At 36.4% G+C, this 27988-nt stretch overlaps 1 protein-coding gene across 1 annotated transcript; it reads left to right on the top strand.

Annotated features, from left to right (window-relative positions):
- On the top strand, nt 1–27560 carry LOC105437756 (ribonuclease Oy-like). The gene is made up of 8 exons (XM_030994732.1): nt 1–219; nt 639–702; nt 6409–6464; nt 9906–9975; nt 10406–10473; nt 22755–22868; nt 23449–23566; nt 26874–27560. The coding sequence occupies exons 1-8, from the start codon at nt 125–127 to the stop codon at nt 27183–27185; spliced, it is 897 nt and encodes a 298-aa protein (XP_030850592.1). The 5' UTR covers nt 1–124; the 3' UTR covers nt 27186–27560.
- Nucleotides 27561–27988: the final 428 nt, after the last annotated feature.

The raw sequence follows: 27988 nt of genomic DNA, 5'->3' as shown, positions 1-27988 counted from the left end.
TAGGTGCTCGAGTCAAGGGCCATTGCAGAGGAACTACCTAGAGCAGACGACATCTTCGAAAAGGGTCAAGACCAGTATCGAAAAGCTATCGACAGCCCCCTTTCAAGAGATTCTCGGACTGATTATGGCGCGCTTTTCTATTTTGCTGCTTCTGGTTGCGATAACTTACGTGCACACCAGCGAAGGCAGATCCTTTGAAGAACTTTTCCACCAAGTTTGGTAAATATATGTATATCATTTTCTTTTCCTTTTTCTTCTTCGTATTTTAAGGCTTAATACTTAGATATTTCATGTGTATCAAATGTTTCTAAATTTATTTTGCGTAAACGAGTGGTAGGAGAGAAGAATTGACTGTATATTTATAAAAAAATAGACGACAGTTATAACTGAGATTTGCGTGAAAAAGAATTATTAGAATTGACGGTAAGCTAATGAATTAAAGGAGATTTTTTAATGTAATAATTACAAGTGCAGAATGCGGGAAATCAAATGAAATATCAAGAAAGATAATGGAACTAAAACAAATTTACCCCTCTCTATCATTCTCTTTCTTTCTCTCCCTCCCTCCCCCTCTCGCTCCATCTTTCTCTCTCTTACTTCATCTCTCTCTCTCTCTCTCTCTCTCTCCTGATCAACAGGGAAGAAGCTGATTATGACAAGCTGACATTGGTTTACTTTTGGGGGCCTTCCTATTGTGAGAGGGTGAGTCTAAACTTTTTACATATTTTCTATTTCGTTATTCGTCATTCAACCTTAAAAATGAGAATGAATGAAAATCTCAATCATATTTTGTGGAGGTAATGAGTGAAAAGAGGCTAAAATAAATGAATTTGTATGTATGGAACTCAATGCAAACCTTAAAGGGATAGTTGAGTTCTTGTTTAAGACCGCAAATGCCTTTAAAGTGCATGGTTAATGCTCTTTATTTATGACATTTCGATCATACCAATTCAGCTCCACTTTCAAGAAAATACGGTCAATTAATACCGTCAATTAAATAATTAAATATTAATAACAATACACGGGTCGACTGGTTGTGCGTATTATAAGCAGCACGAAATCGCCAACTAAAAGTCAATATTGGCATTGGCTGGAATAAAACGTATAAGGCGCTATCTCTTTTTTTACGGCTGGTTCAAAATTACCGAATTTTGATACCATCACAAATATTAGAAATGGTCATATTTATGGATATTTCAGCCGTCTCTGAACCGATTTTGATCAAACAAAAATGATTTTGTCATTTAATTTGTATATTATTTCAAACTCGACACTCAGTTTTTCATTATTTTTTGTTTTAAATGATATTTTATTTCCTTCCTCATAATTTCACATAACAAGAAATTCACATAACAAGAAATTATCAAATTAAGCAATATAAAACAAGATCTTTGATACAAGACACTTCATGAGTTACATCAATCAATGAACATAGAAAAAAAAAGGGAAACAAAATTCTTGCATGTAACAGTGTATAATCAAAATAACAGTAGAGGAAGGTTTAAAATGTAGATTTTTTTGTTTTAAATGATATTTTATTTCCTTCCTCATAATTTCACATTGCAAGAAATTCACATAACAAGAAATTATCAAGATAAGCAATATAAAACAAGATCTTTGATACAAGACATTTCATAAGTTACATTAATCAATGAACATAGAGGGGAAAAAAAGGAAAAAAAAAGTCTTGCATGTAACAGCGTATAATCAAAATAACAGTAGAGGAAGGTTTAAAGTTACCATCCTATCACAACACTCTCACCCCCCCCCTCTAGCCCACCCACACCACACCCCCTTTCACACACATAAACAACCATACAAACACAAACACACACTGCATGCAACCTGTTCCCTCAACTCACACCACACAGACTCTTCACCCCCCCCCCCCCCCCCTAGCCCACCCATCTCACACCCCCTTCACGCCGACACACACACTGCATGCAACCTGTTCCGGTTTGTCCACCTGTACACGAGAGAGAATTAATAAGAATTCATTATCTGACAAAAAATATATGTTGTGTAGCGCCCTCTGCAAGAAAACACAACTATCCCTATAATAAATCAGAACAAATATCATATGTTTATTTTGTTTGCATTGAACATTCTTACATAACAAAATTGATAAAATATAGCACCGCTTCTGACAACCTGAGGTCATTTGCATAAGGCGGTTGTTGCTAGGTCGGACGGGCTATGCATGTAGCTTGTCCGGCCTGGTAGCGGCTGCTGTAAACTAATTTATGCGAGGTGATGCTGAGGGGGAGGCATGGGGCGTGGCGCAGGTGAATGTGTTTGCGTGCCATAGGGCTTTCTGGGAGCGGGCGTGTATGGTGGGCGGAACGTGCCATAAACATGACAACTATACAACTATTCATCCATCGAATGGATGTACGGTTTTAACCAATCAAAACACAGGAAACTGTACAACCATACAACCATGCATCCATACATCTATGCAACCATACAGCCACGCATCCATACATCTATGCCAACATACAGCTATAGAACGCATGTAAAGTCGTTATGTTTGTGGGCCGAAATGCCATAATTGCGAACAACCATACATCCATTCAGCTATGAATGGATATAGAGTTTTAACCAATCACAATGCAAGAAACTATACAGCCATGGCGGTGAGAATGTCTTTATACTAGTAGTTTTAACCAATCAAAGTTCATGAAACTATACATACAGTCATTAAACTATACAGACATTATTTACGCTCCAAATCAATCATTAGTCTTCCAATCAATCGCAGGTTTTAAGTCTCCTATCTCTTTTGCTAATGATATCAACTCTTTATAAGACGGGGCCCAGATAAAATAAGAAAGCAAATCCATGATTCGTGCATTTGCATGATAAAGATTGTTTGCGCATAATTAAGTTTTTTGCGCATGCTAACGCCTTAGGGTTGCATATCAGAAGTAGTAGTAATAGTATTTTAGTATAAAAAAATAATAACAATGAAATACGGTGGATTGCCCACATTCACCTTACCCGACACGGATAAGCTGGTCTTCTGTGGGGCCCGGATCTCATTTTAGCTGAGTGTGAATTCAAAAGAGTGAGCTTAAGGTATTTCTTGAATCAAAAGATGCTTGTATTTTGTTTTAGGGAGGCATCAAGAGTATTCCAGTACTTTGGTCCAGTGTATACAATTGTTTTGTGTGTGAAAACTGTTCGAGTTAGAGGAAGGTGATATTGGTTACGACGTCTAGTAAGTTGACAGTAGGGACTTTTAGAATTGCACGTTGACAGCCTTGACTGCAACGTGTGACGTCATTTTAAGGCACTGCGCATGCGTCACGTCGTCTCAGTCGGCGATCGAGAATGCGTCTACCTTGAGTTTCCTAAATCTAGTACGGTACTAGTATATGCCGCGTGCGCATAAAATATACAGTTCATCAGGTAGACAAAGGAACATCCCTTCCCTGCTATTATGTAAAAATGTGTAGAACAGGTGTTACATGCATGTTCACCTGTTCTACACATTTTTACATAATAGCAGTGAAGGGATGTTCTACCACGTAGCAATAGGCCATTTTCGTAATGTAACCAAATTTAATGCACAGGTCTTTGTAAAGTGCCTCAATACAAACTATTTCATTCACCTGATAGGAATAATAGTATTTCAATAGACAGAATCCTAACTGCATACATTATAGTTGTTGCCAGCTAGGTTGGACAAACATTATGGTTTGGCCTACCTAGCAACACTTAATATATGCAGTTGCATTCTGACTATTGAAATACTATTATTCCTATCAGGTAAATTAAATAATTTGTATTGAGGCACTTCACAAAGACCTATGCATTAAATTTGGTTACATTACGAAAATGGCCTATTGTTGAGAGTAGAATGAGGAGCTCTATATTTTGTCCTCTTTCTTTGTCTGTCATGTTCATATAGTGTTACTTCCTACATGCATGTATATCGTTGAGTGCAATCTAAAAGATTTCTAATTGTAGTCAACATGGGCAGTTGAGTACGTTGACACGCATGGTCAGTTGGCGTTCGTCGTGTTCTCGTCCACTCATTCTAAAAGTCCCTAGTTATAAGTACTTGGGGACAACGGTATCTGATTCACTCGACTAGTCATCGAATGTTACCTTGCTTAGAAAAAAGTGCAATCAGAGAATGTACTTCTTGAGAATGATGAGAAAGATGCATGTAGACAAAACAATTCTGACTCTATTCTACAGATCATTGATAGAGAGTGTAGCTACATACAACATAATATGCTATTTTGGGAATGCAACTCAAAAAGATAAGAAGAAGTTAGACGGTACGAGGAGAGTAGCACAACGGATAATTGGCAGTAGCATACACGCATTATCCACACTGTATTGAGAAAGAGTAGTTGCTAAAGTCAAACGAATCATGAACGACCCCACCCACCCGCTTCACACTAATTACAATCACAATAGGTCAGGCTTTCGTTTGTGTGTTCCCAGGTCTGCACGAGTGAGAACTCGGCAATCATTCATACCAAACTCCATCCATATGTATAACGGAATGTCTCGAAGACCCAGTGTTGTACTTTAATATTATATTTAATCTAATTAATAATTCCCAAATTGGTTTAAGACGAAAATACATGGTTGGATACCAAACCTCCTCAGTATATTTATATTTATCTCACCTGTTAATTCGTTTGATCACCTGACACCTCCTCTTGCTCTGCTTCAATTACTATGTTAACTATTGTTCTGAATTAGTGTTTATAAAACAACATTCGATCATCTGTTAATTTGTGCTTAATCATATGTTAAACCTTGTTTATTTACTGTTAATGTCTACATTTTTGTAAATTCATTAGTAAATGTTAATCTGTATATGTTACACCAGTGAAAATCAAATATCCATAAATGGACAATAAATACTAAATTGAATTGAATATGATTGTGTATGTGTGCAATAGCTGTAAATAATTTTGTATTAAAGAGCGCTGGGTACCTGATTGGATGTAAATTGAAACATGGAAATTCCTAAGTGGAATGCTAGGCGGAATGAAGACACATCGTGTACGTTAAGGATTTTATTTTCAACAAATCGATGTTCCGTATGTAGAAATAGCGGTGGTTGCACTAGTAGTAGTAGAAGTAGTGGTGGTAGTATTATTGTTATTATCATTGGTAGTAGTAGAGTGATATTATCATATTAGTAGTTATAGTAATAGTAGTAATAGTAGTAGTAGTAGTAGTAGTAGCAGCAGTAGTTGTGATATGAGGAGTAGTTGTAGTATTAGTGGTAGTAGTAGTATTAGTAGTAGTAGTAGTAGTAGTAGTAGTAGAAGAAGTAGCAGTAGCAGTATTAGTATTAGTAGTAGTAGTAGTAGTAGTAGAAGTAGCAGCAGTAGTAATAGTAGTAATAGTAGTAGGAGTAGTAGTAGTAGTAGTAGTAGTAGTAGTAGAAGTAGCAGCAGTAGTAGTAGTAATAGTAGTATAGTAGTAGTAGTAGTAGTAGTAGTAGTAGTAATAGTAGTAGTAGTAGTAGTAGTAGTAGTAGTAGTAGTAGTAGTAGTAGTGTCATTATCATCAATTGTATAGTAGTAGTAGTAGTAGTAGTAGTAGTAGTAGTAGTAGTAGTGGTAGTAGTAGTAGTAGTCAGGTAGTAGTAGAAGAAGTAACATACACTATTGTACACCGAACAAGCCCCGATAAAAGAAACACAAAGACCCGGCATAGGCGACCGAACCCGCGACGGACTCTCAGGGAACAAACACGCGAAAACCAGAAAACACGCCGAAAATGGTCCAATGGAATTTTGTACAAGCGTATAATGAACGATAGAAAAACAAAACAGATGATAAGAAAAGAAAAAAAAAAGGCAAGTGATGAAAACACCAAAAAAGGATGAGAAGGTAGGAGTAGGGCCACGTAATAGGTAGTCTATTAGTATTTCCTTGGAGAGGAAAGAAAGAAATTCACTGGGAGGAATAGGAAGGCAAGAATAAGAAGACCAGATAGAATGAGAAAGCAAATCCGTGCTTAGTGATAAATTTGCGTACTAAAGTTCGTTTGTGCGTAATTAATTTATTCCGCGAAGGTTGACGACTAAGGGTGGCATAGCTGGAGCTGAGTGTGACTTCAACAGAGTGAGCTTAAAGTATTTCTTGAAGCAAAAGATACTTTAGTGTTCTTTTAGGAGGGCATCAAGCGTATCCGAGTACACTGGTCCAGTGCATACAATTGTTTTATGTGAGAAGACTGTTCGGGTTAAAGGAAGATGATATTGGTAACAGCGTCTACTAGGGTATGTGTGCATTAGTTGCAAATAATTGTGTAAGAGCGCTGGGTACTTGTTTGGATGTTATCATTATTACTACCATTATCATTACCAATACTTTAATCTAAATCTAAAGATTTTTCCATCCAATATTTCATTATCTTGGTTGTTCTCAGACGAAATGTACCATCCCGATTACAGCTCAGAAGATATGGACGATACATGGTCTATGGTGAGTTCGACTTTGAGACATGATTATTTCAATCGTTTTTTTAAAGTGACAGCCACTCCCGTATTTGTTATTTTATTTATTTATTCATTTATTTATATACTTACTTATTGACTTATTTATATATATATATATTTTTGATTATTTGATTTTATTTTCTTCTGCATTCATGTAAGTATACAATTATAATAATATGAAGTACAATAAGTATTTTTCTGACAATGAATCATAAGTAAGCAAATACATATATATATATATATATATATATATATATATAAATCGTTATCAAAAAAGAAAAGAAAGATAAACTGTCATAAATACTAAATTTTCCCAAACATTATAAAACATTATACAATTATTTGCGGAAGAAGGACTGTCATCGTATAAGCAGATTGCTTGATAATACGACAGCCCCAGAAAAGACTCGTGAAATAGATTTAAAAATTTATTAAGCAGAAACGGATAGGTAATAGAAAATACAAATTTTGATGATATTGACAATGTAGATGAGGATGATGATGATGATGATGATGATGAAGATGACGATAATGATGATGATGACGATGATGATAATGATTCGAATGAAAGAAGGGATGACATTATGATAAAGACTGATGATTTGACACAGAAATTTTACCTTGAATATTCTGATAATAACATCGTTTTAACTTTGGCCTTAAATGAGTAGAGGGAGCAACATGATTTCATTGATTCTGGGAGAGAGTTCCATAGGTCAGAACCATAGTGCCTTATGGATCTATGGGCAATAATTAATTCCGGGTTTACTAGATGAAAATTTGATGAATTACGGGTATTGTAAGAGTGAGTGGCTTTATTCATAGTGTAAACGTTCTGAAATAAAAGAGGGAGCATATTAAATACTTAAACATGATCAATAAACTTTGTAGCGAATTTATATCGAATACTGTTAGGGTTTTCAGTTTGTAAAATATTGGACTTGTGTGAGACAAATATGGTGATACAGTACATAGGCCTATACGAAGGGCTTTTTTTTGCAATAAATAAATATAGTTGATTTTGGTTTAGGCGCTGGTGGCCCATACTAAATTGCAATATGTAATGTACGGTAGTATCAATGCACTATAAAGCATAACGAGCGTATAACATGGGATTAATTTCTTCATTTTGTATAATAAACCAACATTCCTAGAAATAGAAGTAGTGATATAACGTATATGTTCATTCCAATTGAGATTTTCATCGATAATGACACCCGAAAATGTAGTTGTTCTCTTTTTTTTCGAGAGGGACATTATCTATATTTATGTTGTAAGAAAAGTCAATGACATGAGAATTTGCGTGCTTAAAATACATGAAATTTGTTTTATTTATATTAAGGGATAACTTGTTGCATTAAAACCATAGAGATAATTTAGGTAACTCATTATTAAGTGTATTTACTAAAGTGCCTAAATTAGGATGTAAACAACAGATGTTGGTGTCATCAGCAAATAGGACAAAGGATAATAAAAACCATGACAGTGCAACTTCCAGAATTCCATAACTACAGTAAAGTTTTTTTCAGTAAAATTTGGTGGTCCAGTGTGTCAAAGGCTTTTGATAAATACATAAATACTCCTATTACATGTTCTTTATTGGTCATAGCATTCGTTATTTTATTTTATAATTGTACTAAATCTTGGTCGGTTGAATGTCCTTTTCTAAAACCATATTGATTTAGATTTAGGAAATGAAAAGTATCTAATAACTTATAAAGCCTATAGTAAACAATCTTTTCTAGGATTTTGGATATGCTCGGAAGAATTAAAATAGGCCTGTGATTACTATTTTCGTGAGGATTTTCTTTTTGTTAAAACAGGATTTACCTTAGCAATTTTCAAAGACTCGGGACATTTCCCGGTATTAATTTTTGAGTTTTTTTTTGGAAAATAACCATTTCAGGTCTTCTTTATTTTTTCATAATAATATAAACATATTCACATTTTTAGCATTTGCTTCCATTTCTGGAGGGATATACATGGTTTTCTAATACTTTCTTGTATTTGTAAACGATAATTTAATAGGTAAATAAAAATATGAAGAAGTCTCTTTTTTGTTGTTTTCTTTTTAAATTCTTTTCCAACAATTGTTTTGAAAATAGTAAAAAGTGCATAGTTCAAAATAATATCAACATCTTTGTCCTTCTTTGAATTAAGATCAATACCAATCAATACATGGCCCTACAGAGGAATTTTTCCTGTTTGGGGCCGGAGGATAATGCAATGAATTTTTGACAATTTATTGCATTTTCTTCGTTTTGGGGGATTTGTGGGGGCGGCCGCGTACCCTAGCAAACACTGCGTACAGTCATGATTCAGGTGCTAAGCAATGGCCTCGTTACTGTGAGGTCCCAGGATAAACATCGTGTCGATCAGCTATATATATTAGTGCCCTTTTGTGAGGCATTAATCCTCATTACTGTCAATTATGACTTAAGGACGTAGGTCCCTTAGCTGATTAGCTTAGTAGCACACATATGATCTAGCAGTCACGCAAAACAAACACTCGCAAAATTAATATTCAATAAAATCTGAGAATGTATGCCATTTTCTAGATCTATTAGAAATAAATAATTTTTTAAAATCCTTCCCTAAACTGGGGTAAAAATAATTATTCCACCATTATGACCAACAGTGTATTATGCCAAAATTCCTCCGCTCTAGATTCTTCGATTTTTTTGTTTTAATTAACTCATGATATATTCTTTTAACTGTCAACTGTCTAACTGAAATCATATCCTCAATCAAGTTTATATCCAAACGCTGCGGACCTAAATTTCATATACTCTCTATGTTCTACATTCATATCTGCAAGTACTAACATATCCCCAAGTGATTGAATCGCTCTTCTAAAACGTGCATATTGACTATACCACCTTCCATCCTTAAATAATATTTTCGCACTTAACTCAGTAACTGGTAGAAAACTTTTACCATCCATTAAATCCCCAACAAAAAATGTCAGAATTTATCAAATTGCTATAAAAAAAGCATTTTCCTTTTATACGTAACATTTGTATTCAGCCAAATCATTTCTCTACGATAGCTGTCAAAAGTACATGATCGAACCTTTCTTGGGTAGTAACAGTTTTTATATTAATTGATAGATTAAAAATATGAGTTAAAGGACAAGCGATAAAGTGTATGACGTGTTTAAGAAGGAAAGCACTAATTCTATCGTGACCCTGTGATTTACTTAATTTTAGTTTTTGAGTTATTTTGGTTAATTTATTAGGATCTGTGGGATTAAAAAACAGTAATGAATTTGAAGGTTCAGAAGAAATGTAGTAAAATTTTCGTTCGGTGTATTAGGTTATTTGCTAAATTAGGTCCTATGTTTACAAAATAGGAATATATCATTTATGTATTTAGTTATCAACATATCCATTTATGTTCTTATTTATTTATGTGTATTTCATTTCAGGCCTTTCAAGAGCAATGTAAAAGATTCTCCAAGATTCTGTCCAGGAACTTACGACAGTAAAGATATTTCTGTAAGTCAAATGAAATCGCCTAATTAGTATAATTATGTTCTCAATTATCCTGTCCGTGCACTCCTTTTAAAACCGAAGTGAAATACCTAAGCATCCAAGTTTAAAATTGTGCCCCCTCACCGTTTTCGAGGTGGTGATTTCTGTTGTTGTTTTTGTTGTTGCTTGTTAGATGACTTTTCATTAAAAAACGACTGCAAAGAATGTTGGATGCATGTTTCAGAAACGATCTAAGGATGGGTGTTGGTTATTTGTTGGTTACTTTGTTTGTTTGATTACTTTAATGATTCCAAAGTCTTAAAATACACAATAGTATGTACTGCATAACAATCCTTTATTGTTAACGTCTATACATGTAGTTTCGTTCACACACGCAATCTAATAACCAATTGATTAGGTCCACACAGTTAACACAGTTAATCCCAATTTCTAGTCTATAGAACCCACGTTGAAAAACAAGTGGCGGGCCTACACGACTGGTGGAACCAATGACGAACTATGGTATGTATCTACAATCTAGTCCTGACTTTGAATAAGATGGTGCTTGACATTGACAGCTCCAGGATTTTCGGGGGAGGGGGAAAAGTCTTGAAAATTCTCTGATAAAGACAAACAAAATCGACCATCACAATTTTACCGGGTGCGCTTTTACTAGACTACAGGCAAAGACTCTTATTGGCAGAGCCTAGCCCTGTCAGTCCCTGGTTGTGTCATGACCAGCTAAACTACAGAGCATATGGGTGTACTAGACCGTGCAGAAGGCATAGTCTCTTTGGTAGTTAGATAAGATTTATTTATTGATAGATAATTTATTGGTTTCCACAATGTCTCATTTTACAAAGAGTGTAGCAACATATTGAATGATATACGTGAACATAGAATACCGGTATACACTATTCGAAAAATTGTCCTTGAGCTTCTGTGAATAGGCTCCTTAAACTTCAAATGACATAATTAACTACAGTTAGGTTTATTAAATACAAATACACGCTAAAACAGGGAAAGGGAGATTACAGAAATACATGAACCGATAGTCAAAATTAACAACAAAGGACAAGGGCCCGGCCCCCACTCAGGGGTCGGAATGACCGCATGCTGTTACCAAAATGTCCGATAAAGGGGTACTTTTCACGCACCAAAGTCCGGCTCGTACATACACAAAATTGACTTTATACACACCGGACTTAGGGGGCGTTTTCAAAAGGAGGGAACACGCATATGCGTACCCTTAATAACACTGAGTGTGGGGGGGGGGGGGGGCAAGGGAAAGGAAAGGGAATACATATGTACCTTAATATTGAAACAATAGTGCAATGTATTTTGTTCTCAATATGAGTAGAGTATGTACAAAGTTGGCATGGCCATACCGTTATTTACTCATTGTAATCAACAAAAGTATACTGCTTGGAGACAAAAATAGTCAGGAATAAGGAACGACAATATGTCTTCAAATAATAGCATTGTAATTTTCTTCTGAATACATGAACACTTACAGACCTTTTAATCACAGAATCAAGAGAATTCCAGAACTTGGGACCTGTATATATTAAAGGGATTGAGTATCTTTGTCTTTAGATTCTAAAACAAAATCCTGGATTTAGCTCATGCTGCAATGATAAGTATAAACCCTTAGGTCAGTCAGGAACCCCATGACTTTTACAAGCCGATCGCCTTTCTGAATATCATGATATTTATGATTGAAAATCGAAATTTCAAAATTCGTTTTCCTAACGGTTTTTTTTAATAACACAAAAGTCTATTGAGAAAAATTAGTATGGTAAAACCGGTCGCTCAACGATTTATACTTTTTGAGGCACTTCATGATCATTTTGAAGCGCGATTTTTTTTAGGGCTTCCATATTACACCATATCACAGACACTGATAACACGTAGGGCCATGCATCTCAGATATAACATTGTTAAACGGTGCCTTTAAAGGGGGTGTAGCATGACGAGACTACGTGTCTTTCCCGTGGCCTGACTCGGGGCCAATCCTACGGGCGACGCGACCGCATTATTCACATGCGTGCAACATACGTGAAGCCGAAGCGTGAGGAGAACTTTGGTCTGTTTCGCGAACGCTAGCGCGCTGACCGAATAATCAAGTCCATTCGTTTACGTTTAGTTGCCCAAAAGAAGTCTTAGATGGTGTTAACCAGTATTTGTCATGTTTTACCCCCTTTAAAGTATTTTAAGCAAAGCATGTTCTCGTTCTCGGAAGGAAATAGGAAAACGCCTGTCGGGTAGGATAGTCGTGAACTTGACTTCTTTTCTTAAAGAAATATGATAGTGCCTGGGGCAGTTTGTTGTAAACTAATTGTAAATTAAAAATATCCTGAACTCTCAGTACTTTATTATCAAAGAAGAGAGGGCTCCAGTAAGTACGAATAGGTACATTGCAAATTGTACGTATTACTCTTTTTCGAACAACCAGGATTTTGTCTAGTTGGAGTTTCAATGAATAATTACCCCAGTCAAGAATACCATAGTTGAAGTAGAGCAACATTAAAGTGGAGTTCAACATTTGCAATACATATGGTGGGCATATAGATTTCAGTTTGTATATCACACCAGCATTTCTTGATAGTAATGAACACACATAATTTGTATTCATTTTCCAGGTCACTCCATCATTGGTATTGATATTGGTATTTATTTTCCATATCACAATATTAAAAAACAATATAAAGACAATGCATGTACATAGTAAAATCGATGGTAGTATGAATGGCTGGATAATCCATTCAGCTTTGTTAGTTTAACTCAACTGTTCTTCCCTGGGGTCCAGGAAATTGAGATAATGACAGTTATTATCATCAATAAACAGGCGAATGTACTCTCTTAATTTGGACATTGTTGAAAGAGATATCTCCAAGTAAATTGGAGATTGAATTGCTAACAAACATGAAATTAGTTTTGTCCAAGTTCAGTGACAGTCTATTCGCAAAAATCCACTGTACAACATTCTCAAGTTCCGAATTTACAGTTTCAGCAAGAATTTGAGGATTTTGATGACACTAAAATATGCTTAAGTCATCTGCGTATATTATAAATGACAATAGTCGGGATAAAAATATGAAGTATTTTATATATGCTATGAATAGAAGGGGTCCTAATAGGCTAGGAAAAATGTGGTTTGAGGTCAAACAAATTGCAATACAAAAATTTCAACTGCCATGCATTTTAGTAAGGTCCCCAAAATGACATACTAAAAGTCCGAAAAAATCCGTGTAGTGGAAGGGACCCTAATTTGCATAAATCCAATATGGCCGCTATTTCGAGGATTTTCACATAGATTTGTCATACTGTTCAACTTGTATGGGCTGTTGTGGCACCAAACAAATAGCAAAAAAATATTTTTTATTGCAATGCATTCTAGTAAGGTCCCCCAAACGACATACTAAAAGTCCGACAAAATCCGTGTAGTGGAAGTGTCCCTAATTTGCATAAATCCAATATGGCCGCTATTTTGAGGATTTTCACATAGATTTTGTCATATTGTTCAACTTGTATGGGCTGTTGTGGCACTAAACAAATTGCAAAAACATTTTTTTCACTGCAATTGCATTCTAGTAAAGTCCCTAAAGTGACATACTAAAAGTCCGACAAAATCCGTGTAGTGGAAGTGTGTCAAATTTACATAAATCCAAAATGGCCACCAATTCTAGGGTTTAATTTTCCTAGATTTGGTCAAATTATTCACCATATACCTTTTAGCATACTTTGGGTGTACTTTGAAAGTCTAAAATGTTATTTCCTGGAATGCTTTTGTTTGCACAAGGTTTCATATGCCCAGTTGCATGTGTGTTTCAATCTGCTTGAATTCAAAATGGCTGCCAAATTAAGCATTTTTGTAGAGAATTGATTATACTTATTTTTCTTGTCCTATGATATATTCAGAATAATTGCGACAACGCTTATTCATGTTGTAAAATATTTTTATGTTTCAAATGTATCATAATTTGGTTCTTTAATTTGCATATACACATACATTTTCCAAAAAATTGGGTTAATTTGCATAAATTTTGTGTTGATTCTCACCTTATAGTGCATTTCTGAGCAGCTATAATATGTGTATGTTGGTTTACAATCCCAGTTCAGTTGTTATTACAGGATGCAGATCATGAGGCCTACAGTTTGGTATACATATTTTAAGTTGATTAGAGCAATTGGTAGTCTCCAACAAACATACATTTATGTGGCATGCTGATTAGTAGTAGCATCAAGTTCTACATGTAGGTCTAATGGTGGTGAGTTGGTGCAACTAGTGCCGCGACAATCAATGCAGGCTGTTGAACATTGGAGGCCATACTTCCGGCACATGTATTTCTTGGCTGCACAGTCTTTCTTGCATCCACATCTGATGACCTGAAGGAGTGATGCGGGTGCTGGTGTTTTATCAGTTTTTATTGGAAGATATTTCCCATCCATGACCTGCCAACTCAGTTTCCCGATGTCAGGTTGTCTGCCATTCCTGTCTATTCTGATATCTGATAACTAGTACACACCCAGACTGTGGAACTTTGCTGCTGCTGAAGTTGGTGGCAAAGTCTTTGCTTCTAACAATAAGGCAGACAAGATTAATGATACCTTTACGCAATACTTCTGTTGAGTCACCACCATACAGGCATACGAGTGTCTTCTATCCAGCTGTAATAATGGTCTCCTTCAGGTCTGATGCTGGCTGACGTACCTTATGGCAAGCTCACAAAAGTCGTCATTCTTCATGATTTTCTTCAGTGCTGCACGCCTTACCCTAGTCCAAATATGCGAGACGTTGTTTGGCAGCACAGAAGCACATGGACAAAGAGAAAGTAGTCACACACACTACCTTCCTAGAGTTTCCTTCAGCTGTTTCATATTACATCTTCGGTTCTACTTGGAGTTTGCCTTGGGCTGATCAGGTGCAAACAAAAAGTCCTTCGCATTCAGATCAGCGTAGAAGATCAGCAACATGAGAAGGTTTGTGTCATCACCGACAAGAACTGTGGCTTTAAAATTCTGCCGCATCACAATAAATTCCAGGAATCTGCTCCACATGGAACACCTGGGTGCTGAACTTCCGAAGGTTGTTTGTACTCGTGGGAGATGTATGTTATACAAGTATGCTATCAGCATGGTATTTAGAGCAGCATCAACGAGGAAATGTCCCCGCACAACTCTAGAGATCGCCTTTCCACCCAGCATAATTATGGCATATACTACTTCAAGAAGTTCCTGGAGTCCTGAGCCCGTCTTCAAATGCCCTGCAGAACGATCACACTTGGCTGGCTCCTGATTATTGTGAGTGCCTTCCACCATAGCGGCTGATCAAAAGTCAGAACAGGTGTATGGTATAATTATATTATACTATTTAGCACGGGCACAAACAAAACGCTGAGTAGAGTAAACACAGGATTGATCACTAGGATTCATGTCAATCATGGGGAGAAGCAAAAAAGATGACAGTCCAGGGAAGTTGTTTACCGTTGTTTACCATCTGAATCGTTCCGGGCCTTGGGAACCGCAGAAGTATAGATGTCTTCAACAACATATCAAGGTTGGATCTTCTGTTCCCCGATTTCCAATCGGCTGGTAAACCAGCGGTTGTACAGGTGTAGATGCATTGAAGTATTCAATGTTGATATGTCCAACAGTAGCAATGTCCTCAGCGGATTCCGTTTATCTAGGTATAGGCTTACAGTACTTTATCACTGGGGTTTTGGTGGCTATGGTGCCCATCTGTGGAAAGTACCTCAGGAGTGTCGATATTATGGTCGGCATTGTCTGCAATATACCGAATGCTCTCTTGAGAAAGTGCCGCATGCAGTGTGTCGATCAGAAAGCGAGATGAGAATTGATGATGTATTTGTAATCCAAGTCCAAGCTGAAGAGGAGCAAGGAGAACCCTTGGACGTTTTGCGTGCATTATGGCTTGCCTAATAGATGCCAGCATCACACCTACCTTTTTGCCAACAAACATGTTCCTCTATGGCGCTTGCAGTGAATATGTGAGAAATGAAAGTATAGCAGTGGTAGACGACATTTCAGCAGGAGTTGGGTAAACGCGTCACTTGCAATTTTCTTTAGCTTGACGTCATTCTTTATACGGTGAGGCAGCAGTCCTTATGATCCTCATTTTCTCCTGCTTTGGTTTGTTGTTCTTTCCGTTCAGTTCAGTTATAACAATCCTCTCACCAAAGTGCCCCTGTATGTTCTTTTTCATGTATACCCCACTGTAGGCCTCATGATCTGTATCCAGTAAATACTCTTGCATCTTAGTGATCAACTACTGCTGTTTGTTCCTCATCATTTTCCTCCAGGAACTTAACTACTTTAAGAATGCAGTCAATTTCACCTCATCCTTAGGACGGCCAGTTTTAGCCTTTTTGGAAGTGCTTGTGCTCACAGAGTATAACATTGGTATTTGTTTTTCAGTTTTAAAGTTTACTATGCATTGTTTATGGTATACAGCATCAACTGCGGGAAGATCGTTGACAGATGCAAGTCTTCTAGACACATTTTAGGACCAAGTATTATTTCTTTTCATGCATATTCATACTATACAACTACAGTAATAGGACAACCAGTACCAGTACCACACCAGCAACTAAAACCCCCTTCCTATTGATGTAGGCTCATGTGTAGGCTTGTATTTGTAGCAATGCATAGAAAGTTGTACATTATGTGACGTCATGAATTACAGGCTCAATTTGACATCAGAATTACCTTAGATGAAGTGGGGTGTAGTGACAAACTTTGATTAGTCATTGTGCCTACATGTATGTGGGGTCATATATTTTTTATTAAAAACATATATTGTATTCTGCACATTATAAGCTTTCCATCGATATTATAATGAAACTGTTATTAGGTGCTCAACTTTAAATTTCTACAATGAATGACTATGAATGAGGCATTAAGCTTTATTACTGGATATCACACAATTAATAAACGCTTTTAGGTCTAACTTAGTTGAATATTTGACAAAAATAGTGATTAGAGAGCGCAATACCGCAGTAATTATTCTTGTATTGTGATGAGCCATGAGCATGCAATGTATGCTTCTGTTTGTCACCTCTCTAAAGTAAACTGATGCAATGAGAACAACTTTTAACCAATCCAATGACCATGAGGATAATGTAAGGTACAGGCTGTACCCCTACATAGCCCTACCACGTACCAGCAGCTCGTGTGTTTGTACGAGTTGTTTTTTCAAACTAAAATGACGTGATTTTTGTGTTGCGTATTACAATATATTTGTCTAGTGCATAATGAAATAACATCATCTGCTATTAAAGGTGATAAATTGAGCATAAATTACATGTTGGATTGTGTGGGTGTGGGTGTGCGGGGGGATTTGTTTCAGGTGTGTGATATACCTGTAGTATATGGGTATTTTAGTTGATAAAAAGAAATGTACAGCAGATCACTTCTCCAAAACCTTCAGTGCCACAACAGCCTATACAAGTTGAACAATACGACAAAATCTATGTGAAAATCCTTGAAATAGCGGCCATATTGGATTTATGCAAATTAGGGACACTTCCACTACACGGATTTTGTCGGACTTTTAGTATGTCATTTGGGGGACCTTACTAGAATGCATTGCAGTAAAAAAATATTTGTTTGCAATTTGTTTAATGCCACAACAGCCCATACAAGTTGAACAATATGACAAATCTATGTGAAAATCCTCGAAATAGCGGCCATATTGGATTTATGCAAATTAGGGTCACTTCCACTACACGGATTTTGTCGGACTTTTTGTATGTCATTTGGGGGACCTTACTAGAATGCATTGCAGTAAAAAATATTTGTTTGCAATTTGTTTAATGCCACAACAGCCCATACAAGTTGAACAATATGACAAATCTATGTGAAAATCCTCGAAATGGCGGCCATATTGGATTTATGCAAATTAGGGTCACTTCTACTACACGGATTTTTTCGGACTTTTAGTATGTCATTTGGGGGACCTTACTAAAATGCATGGCAGTAAAAAAAAATGTATTGCAATTTGTTTGAGGTTTACCTAAAAAATGTGATATTTGTCCTAGCCTATAAGTGAGATCCCTGAGGAACAGCGCACGTGACAATATTTGACTTACTTTCCCATCTTTTTTAAATCTCTTTTTGAAAAGTGTGTTTGGAAGCAACGTTTCTTTTGTCTATTCCTGTGATATTCCGATCGACAATTTATGTGTAAATGGTCCAAAAAGTTGTAGTTGGAAATAAAGTACAATGATTTTCACCATTTAAATATCTTCGCTTGGTATATATCTCGTAATATTTATTTCAGGTATTTCAAGTATATACTTTTCCCTCCACAAGGAATTTAATGATTTTCATTTGCAACAAATTAACAAACATAATATTCAAGGTAACTTACTTTTATACAGTAATATAAAAACAATTGACTTCTTAAGATACAAATATTTGTTGAACTGTCGAGTTAACAGAAGACATACACGTTTTCAATATAAATGCATTTCTGATATTCATGGGGGGGGGGGGGGAGGGGAAAACAATACAAAAGACACACTATTATTATCGTTTGATTATTGGGCAATACAATTACTTTTGTTGTGACCACTGATAATGATTAAAAAAGAAAAAACATAAACCAATATTTAAAACATATCCTTTTATATAAACAAATTCCTAAATTGAAACCATTTTCTCTGTGAATTTATTATTTCTACAATTCGAATCTGTAATATACTTTTCATTTATGAAATAATTTATAATCGAAACTCTAATCTTATCAAAGTCCGTCATTTTCTTCTTTATTTTGCAAGTGTACACCTTTCGTCGAACCACAATCAGTATACAACTCAATGCATAATTATTTGAACCTCTTAAACCAAATAATTTATCTTGTAGTGAAATTATTATTCTATTTCCGGTTGAAGTATATATCCAAAGTTTTAACCTATCATTTTACAATAGACAGTCACGTGTGACGTCCTTTTAACCCTTACTGTACTGGCTGGGGGGGGGGGGCGGCGCCGACATTTTCAGAGATTGCGCCGCAACCGCTTGAAATTTTGAATTGTCGTTTCATGACTTTTTCCCCTCAAGTCTTACGCACATTTTGATACAATTTTCGTCGAAATCGGATGTATCTGTAAAGTGTTACATAACAATTAGTATGCGCTTGTCATCAAAAAGTGTTACAATTGCATATATTCATGTACAAGCAGAATGTGAATACAGGTTTAGATGTATTTCTTCCTAAGTGGGAGATATGAATTGATTTCAAATTGCTTTTATATGTTTCTCAAAGTAATTTATTGTATTCCAGAACAAAAGAATACATTAGAAATAAAACAATAGATATAATAAAAAATGAAAACAATAAAATACATAAGAAAATAAATAATTGAAAATCTTATCAAATTTGCATAAATGATCATTATTAATTACATCAAAATAACTATTTTGTGTTAGAAAAGAAGTTTCATATGAATAATGGGTTTCAACATTCAAAAAGTGGAGTCTGACAATTTTTGTAATGATTCTAGTTCCCTGTATATTTCCAGATTTGATATTCATGAATGTGTAATTTGCGTATTCATAATTTATGCAAATTAACCTATGCATTTTCAAATATCATAAAAATGATGAAACCTCATAAATTTGAGATGAAGAAACATTTATTCAATACATTTTCAAGATTCTTCACAAGTCAACAGACAAATATGTTTCCTGTTTTCTGTAAAATGCATAAAATTGTACCATATTGTTCCTTACGTAAATATCTACCAACATGCAAATTCTCGTGTTCATCGGATATTCGACGGCCGAGGTTAAAGTGTACTTCAAACGATTTTTATTCGTGGGGTTACATTTGTATTTGTAGAACAGTCTATTTTTTCCTGTTAATTGATTGAAAAAAAAGTAAAATTGACCCAAGGCATTCGAGGAGTCTTTTTGTTACTTGAGAGTTTGAGATTTTGTATCGGGAAAGCTTCATTGTAAAGTTGAATAAAGATGTTCAAAAAATTTATCATTAAATATTTACGTCTTTTTCTCCAATTAAGACTTTGGTCCAATCAACATTTCAAAGTTAAGCTTTAAAATTATTCACATTTTGGGGGGTAATTTTACGCAGATTCTTCGTTTCGTGTGGACCGGATTCTTGTTTCTGTGTCAAAGAACAAAAAACAAATATAGGATAGTGGTCTAAAATATCTGATAGAATAATTCCTCGATCTTGAAAGGCTGCATGTTGTAAAATATATTGTCAATGATGGTTTTGGAATTTTCTGCTGCCCTTGTTGGTTTTGTTATGAGTGGCAGTAATGAGATTGAAGCCATAGTACTCACAAAATCCATTACAAATGCATATAAACAAGGGTGTCGATTCGTATCCATGGTTGGGGGGGGGGGGGGATGATAGGTGCCATAATATTTTCGGCAATGGATCAAAGCAACCAAGAGGTAGAAGCGTGTGGCAATTGCACCCCCTCCCAAGGGCGTAGCCAGGATTTCATTTTAGGGGAGCGCGTAGCGCGGAAGCTCTGAAGCTCCATTAGATTAAAGAAAGAAGACGATTCGATGTACCATTCTCGACTCTTAATCCTTAATGTTTTAATCAAGTTTCCCTTCCTCCGCGCGTAGCGCGGAAGCTTTGACGTTTCATTATATAATTAAAGAAAGAAGACGATTCGATGTACAATTCTCGACTCCTAATCCTTGTTTGAATCAAGTTCCCCTTCCTTCGCGCGTAGCGCGGAAGCTCTGAAGTTTCATTAGATTATCAAAGAAAGAAGACGATTCGATGTACCTTTCTCGACTCTTAATCCTTAATGTTTGAATCAAGTTTCCCTTCCTCCGCGCGTAGCGCGGAAGCTTTGACGTTTCATTATATTATTAAAGAAAGAAGACGATTTGATGTACATGTACCATTCTCGACTCTTAATCCTTAATGTTTGAATCAAGTTCCCCTTCCTCCGCGCGTAGCGCGGAAACTTTTACATTTTATTACATTATTAGAGAAGGAAGATGATTTGTTGTATCGTGTCCTTCATGAATTCAGTCCCCCCCCCCCTTACCGCGCGAAGCCCGGAAGCTTCGACCTTTGAATAAATTATTACTCTTAATCCTTGTCTGTATTCATTTTCGCCCATCCCGCGCGAAGCGCGGAAGCTTTACCGTTTCATTAAATTATTAGTAAAAGAAGACGATTCGTTGCATGGTGTACTTTGACGTTTCATTTAATTATAACTCTTAATCCTAGTCTGAATTCAGTTGCCCCCTTCCTTCCGCGCAAAGTGCGCAAGTTTTGCCCTTCTCACTAAATTGTTAGAGAAAGAAGACGATTCGTTGTACTGTTCTCTATAATACCTTGTCTGAATCCAGTTTCCCCACATGATGTACGTATTGAACGTTCGTTCGCAAATCTTTGCATGCACAGCCCGAGTGGTGGGTAGCATGTTATCTCCCGGCAGTGCTTGTCGCAATAGCTTCTCGAAAGGAATTGTATACTACTGTTAGTGTTAACGGCCACTAATTTTTTAATTTAATGGGGCTAATAGCCCCATTAGTGACTATACAAAATATATGCTCTTCCTGGCTATTTTGGAATGTGTCAGTTTGCAACAGAAATAGAGAAACGCGAATTTTGTTGAGAATCATGCGATATCACGAACATTTATAAATCACTTATATGAAATTGAAAATAAGTCATGGTTGGATTTTATTTGGGGGAGGGGGGGGGGGCTAGTGCCCCAGCCCCCCTACCCCACCAGTACGCCACTGACATAGGCCTACATCAGCCTTTTAATAAAACAAAAATAAGTTGTGACATGATAATAATCTTTCTCCAAAAATGAAAAATGTTTTAGGAAATATCAGGAAATAAAAATAAAGATACAATGACGTGAATTTAAAAAGGTGAACGGAAACAACATAACAACTAGTGAACTATCTTATAAGTCATACTAATGTCCACAAATCTTTCTCCTTGTCTCCGATCTCATCACGAATTCGACACAGAGTTTATGTTTACACTGTCCAGGATTGTCTGATGTGCATTGCAGATTGATACTTTTGCGCTTCGCGCTTAACATTTAGCTCGTTGCTTTTTGACGCTGCGTCTTTGCATTTGGCGCACTGCATTTCTATGATGCTGTTGATTTAACAAATTTAATAAATTCATCAACTCCTGATGAAGCCGTTTGAGCGAGAATTCAATTTATTCTTGTCTCATATACGGTTGTCTCATTTACTTCATATATATGTATGTATTATGAAAATGTGATAGCAAAATGTGTATATTGATCGTCATCTTGCGAGTAATAACCATTAACTACTCTCATTGAGCTCTCATCATTAATTTTTCTCTTCATTTTTTTTTCTGATGGTGAATTATTGGGGGGATGATTGTACAGGCCACCCCCCACCTGAAATATTGGGGGGGGGGAGATATATCCCCCCACCCCCCCCCCCCCCGGGATCGACACCCATGCATATAAATCATATTTTAAAAGATCAGCATGAAAATCTCCCATCAATACGCATGACTTAGATGTGAATTCCAAGAATAAACTTCTCAGTGTGAGATTGCGATGGTCTGTATACTATGCCAACAACAATATTATTTTTTACCTGTAACACATATTTCTATCCAAAAGTCTCATGTAACTTTGATAAATATCATGCTTATTTGGCAAATGAATACCATAAAAATCCTTGTTTGATCATTCTGTTTCTTATCTTGTTTGTTAGTTTTGGTTTGATTATTCTGATTGATTGATTGATTGGTTTTTTTTTTATTGTTTTTTTTTTCAATTCAGGAAACATCAGTATTTAAAGCACGGTACATGTGCCAGTGATTTGCCAACGTTTGACTCTCAACTCAAGTACTTCCAGGGTACCATGGATCTCTATGACAAATACGATATAAAAACGTACGTATTATGGCTTTTACCACATTCTTCTTCTTCTTCTTCTTCTTCTACCTTCTTCATCTCCATCATCATCATTTTCTTCTTTTTCTCACTCTTTTTTCTTCTTTTTCTTCATCTTCTCCTTATTATTTTTCTTTTTCTTCTTCTTCTTCTTCTTTTTCTTCTTCTTCTCCTTCTTCTTCTTCTCCTTTTTCTTCTCCTGCTTCTCCTCCCTATTCTCGTCTTCTTTTTTTCTCCTTCTTTTTCATCTTCTTCTTTTTTCATTCATCTTCTTATTCCTCCTCCTCCCCTCCTTCATTTTTGTTGTCTTCTTCTTATTCTTGTTTTTCTTCCTCTTCTTCTTGTCATTGGCTTAATAATCAAATAAACATTGTAAGTCTAAAAAATAACAGTACGTATTTATCTGACCAGAATGATTTGAATCATTATGAAATAAATGACGGAATACAACGTTTTAGATTCGAGTTTGTATGAAGTTGATATTGTTTGTGTGTGTTATAAAACTACATTGTTCCTTGTATATACTTATGTTCGCGATTTCTTAAAGTGAATTATTGCCTCATCTCCTCGTGTTTGGCAGAATCTTGGCAAATGGCGACACTGCTGTAAGGCCCTCTAACGTTCTCTTATATCCATTGGCAGACATCACTTCAGCCCTAAAGAAGGGACTTGGCGTCGACCCTAATGTCTACTGTAACGTAAGTATGATTTATATCAAGGACACATTACGCCCATTTACACATCCCGAACACATTCTGATTTTTTTTATTTTTTGGGGTCTAATACTGGAAAAACTCATAAAAAGCCATCAAACATTGCTCATACCGAATTTTGGTGAGTAGTGCGCGACTCGATAGGTTTTATCACTCATTATATACCTCACTTAAGAAATCCAGCCATCTGATTGGTCGAAATTGCATTCATAAACTTTAACTATTTCTGTAAAATTCCCAGTAACCATGGTTAAAACAGTTCTAAAATCCCAGTAACCATGGTTACCGGGAAAATAGTTCAGTCTCCATGGTTACCCCATAGGTTTACATGTTAAAAAAATGGTTTGAGCGATCGAGGATACCGTACGTGTGCGAAGAATTGGTCGGTATTTTCATACAAGACAAGACAATTCCAAACAAGACAAAAATGGCTCAAGAAACTCTCCCAAGATTTCAACTTATCAAATACAAGACTCGCTGACAGCAAGAACAACAAAAAGGGTACGTGAAATTATCCATAAACATGTTCGTTTAGTTGCTGAAAAAGCATAGACGTAGACTCTAGACGAAAATGGATCTAGTTGTCAGGGTGTCTGATCGCGCACCCGATGTTGTGTGTTAAAATTCTTCTCATAGAGTTTGCACGCAATGCAGTCGCTATGCAATCTACGTGCATTACGCGACCATGCAAAAAAAGTCAAGTTTTTTTTTTCTTCAATTCGAGATTCAAACCTATATCTGTTGTGATGTTGAAGGTGATACTCAATAAGTGAGGTGTCATATGAAAGCGCAGGTTCTTCTCCATATTACCCACAGGGCCGGCCCACCCCCAAAATTGTAAAAATATCTTGCTTAGACTAGAATCTAGATCTAGTCTACTCTCAAAGATACACTCATAAAAAACAACTATGCAGATAAACTAGAGAAAGGCCAAGGTGGTGTCATTAGTTGACTCTTTTGTTTTCAGCATATAAAAGTATTAATGACTGCTTTAATATTCGAGAAATAGTTGTTTTTATACGCTCTCGGGAAGGTTACAATTGGGCTATTGCTCTCGGCACGCCTCGGGCAATAGCACAATTCTAACCTTCACTTGAGCGTATAAAAACAATTATATACCTCACTTAAGTAATCCAGCAATCTGATTGGTCGAAATTGCATTCATAAACTTTAACTGTTCCCGAAAATTCTCGGTAACCATGGTTAAAAACAGTTCAAAATCCCAATAACCATGGTTATTGGGAAAATAGGTCAGTCTCCATGGTTACCCCATAGAATTACATGTTAAAAAATGGTCTGAGCGATCACACCGGATCTGCGTAGAGTAGCGTAGTGTGGCGTACCGACTACGCCGAAATTGGGCTGCGTATTCATGAAAAAAATGTAGATTCGGCGTAGTCCCGGCGTAGGTTATGCGTAGGCTTGTGTACGATTGCGTATGGTCACGTACCCTGTGCGCGTACCTAAAAATGTTGCTTCGGCGTAGGGTTACGTACATTTACGTAGGCCTGGCGTACAGTAGCGTAATGTTGCGTAGCGTAGACTTGCGTACTTTCTGAGTATATTGTCTACGCCGAAGGTACGCGAAAAAAATTAAACATATTTAAACAATTTTTGTTTTTTTAAATATTTTTTTTGCGTCCATCTCGTGTACCAATTTGCGTCCCTCAGCGTACAGTTAGGTAGACTGGCGTAGGGCAGCTATCGCTCGGCGTATTCGTTACGCAACACTACGCAACTCTACGCAAGCCCCGGTGTGAAAGCCCGTTAACCCTTACTGTACCTGGGGGGGGGGGGGGGCCTGGGAGGCCCCCCCGACACTTTCGGAGATTGCGCCGCAACCGCTCGGAATTTTAAATTGTCGTTTCATGACTTTTTCCCTCAAGTCTTACGCACATTTTGATACCATTTTCGTCGAAATCGGATATACCTGTAAGGTCTTACATAACAATTAGTATGCGCATGTCATCAAAAAGTGCTATAATTGCATATATTCAGTACAAGCAGAAATGTGAAAATATGAATTGATATCAAATTGCTTTTATATGTTTCTCAAAGTAACTTGATGTATTTCAGAACAAAAGGATACATTAGAAATAAAACAATAGATATAATAAGAAATAAAAAACAATAAAATACATAAGAAAATAAATTGTTGAAAATCGCATCAAATTCCCATAAATTATCATTATTAATTACATCAAATAACTATTTTGTGTTAGAAAAGAAGTTTCATATGAATAATGAGTTTCAACATTCAAAAAGTGGACTCTGACAATTTTTGTAATGATTCTAGTTCCCTATATATATTTCCAGATTTAATATTCATGAATGCGTATTCATAATTTATGCAAATTAACCTATGCATTTTCAAATATCGTAAAAAATAATGAAACCTCATGAAGTTGAGATGAAGGAAACATTTATTCAATACATTTTCAAGATTCTTCACAAGTCTACGGACAAATATGTAGAGTTTTCTGTAAAATGCATAACATTAGCATTTTGCATAATTAATTAGGCTATAACGACAAAAATTTGAATATTAGAAAAAAACTAATTATACCATCTTGTTCCTTACGTAAATATCTACAAACATGCACATTTTCGCGTTCATCGGACATTCGACGACCGAGATCATGGGGGGGGGAGGCCTCCCAGACCCCCCCCCCCCCCAGTCAGAGAGTGCTCGAAATAGCCCAGTACAGTAAGGGTTAAGAGTTGATTTCACAGCAGGTTTTACGTAATGTGCGCACCCCCTCCCCTCCTCCCCCCCGGTCCTCTTCTGAAGACTCTCCTCATAAAGTGAAGTCATAGTCATACATACATGATTAGTTATTCCCCTCGTAATTCCAAAAGTAAAAACTAAATTTAAAAGTGCGCGGTGTCGTTCTAAAAAGGGATGTTGGGTTTGAAAGAGGATGGAAAAGAGAGTGAGAGAGAGGTAGTCTATCACTTTAGTCTTGATGACGAGCAGTCAAGCTGTTCTGAAAGTCCATCCTCGATCTCTCTTCGCATTCATAACCTGGTTCACTATTCCTTCTCAGGACTCCTCTCTCGAAAGAATATCTCTCTTAATTTCTCTACCTATATCCATACAATACCAAGTAGTCCTTTGTATGACGAAACCGAAACGATACCTCTCCATCTCTCTCTCTCTCTCTCTCTATCACTATTCTAGACTGCCGTATTAATAGATGCAATGCCCGCAGGTATGTGGCCACCTTGGGAAATAAAATAAAATAATTATAATCAATTAATTGATTTATTCTTATTATTAAATCAATTACAGGAGAAGAAGAATGAACAGTACCTGCAAGAAGTTCGCATGTGTTTCGACAAGACTCTCAAGCCAATCACATGTGGTAATGAGCTAGTAGGAGGGGGTAAATGCGGCCTCAAAAAAGTTAAACTCCCCCCTTTCGACAGCTTCATGATCCCCGTTAGTTCCCAGCAGGGAGCATCCCACGATCTCGACTTGCCATTCCTGCTCGATGTCGCTGACATGGGTGCGAGGGAGATGATGATGACGGGGGAAGAGGAAGATGACGGCAGGCCTTTGTTGGAGACCCTCTTCAATGACATGTGGGAAAAGGAAGAATAAGACGCGGGCTGTCTTTGGAAACTCAGTAACTTCTGTAACATCTATTACTATGGGGAATCACTCTTAAAGCTAATCTTGAGCTCTGGTATATGGGAATCGTATGTTTAGAGAACATGGCTATAATCTATTCTGGATTGTTCATTCTGCAGTAAATTGATTGTTTGAACCAGTAAAATAAAAACAAACTCACAAAACTTGCTGGAAATCATCTTTTTTTTTAAAGCGCAACTCTTCTTTGCACATAGTGGTATTGGGCCTACTTACCTTGATTTCCTTATCTTTCTTTTCTCATTATTCAGCCCATGTATATTTTCTACCAAACGCGTTTGGCACATGTCATTTATTTGTGATCTTGAACATTCAGTGTAAGTTTTGTCGGATTTTGTGAGAATGTATTTTCTATCATTACGAGAACTCAAGCTTATCTTTAATTTCTATACCTTATGCATGATTAGAAAAAAAAATCCTTTAATTCAAGTTTTATCTCTCTTTTAATCCAGATTACGCTCTACCAACATCTTCAAATTAACGGGCATTTTGAATCGAGTTAATCTATTATTAACTGCATGTTTTACCAAATATCGGTCTTTTCCCCCGAAATCGTTGTAGAAAAAAAAAGTTTAACACAAAGATTGAACGATCGAAATGTTATTCATGCATTGATCAACGCCATTATATGAACGAGTAACGTTATTACAAAGTATCCTACACTGGGTATCAGGTGTAGTTATTTCTGAATGAGCGCCATTCGGCTTAGGTAAAGCCAGGATAATAATACATGTATTACTGTGTAGGATTCTAGA

This window comes from Strongylocentrotus purpuratus, unplaced genomic scaffold, assembly GCF_000002235.5.
Source record: "Strongylocentrotus purpuratus isolate Spur 01 unplaced genomic scaffold, Spur_5.0 spur5_scaffold_21, whole genome shotgun sequence".
In the NCBI taxonomy this organism is placed as follows: Eukaryota; Metazoa; Echinodermata; class Echinoidea; order Camarodonta; family Strongylocentrotidae; genus Strongylocentrotus; species Strongylocentrotus purpuratus.
Note: the sequence above shows the minus strand (reverse complement) of the source record. Positions and strands in the feature narration are given on the sequence as shown.

Excerpts from the sequence above, each read along its gene's own strand:
- LOC105437756 (XM_030994732.1), top strand. The coding sequence starts at position 125 with ATGGCGCGCTTTTCTATTTTGCTGCTTCTGGTTGCGATAACTTACGTG. Across the intron at positions 220-638 it reads GAACTTTTCCACCAAGTTTG|GGAAGAAGCTGATTATGACA; the intron begins GTAAATATATGT and ends CCTGATCAACAG. Across the intron at positions 22,869-23,448 it reads GACAAATACGATATAAAAAC|AATCTTGGCAAATGGCGACA; the intron begins GTACGTATTATG and ends CGTGTTTGGCAG.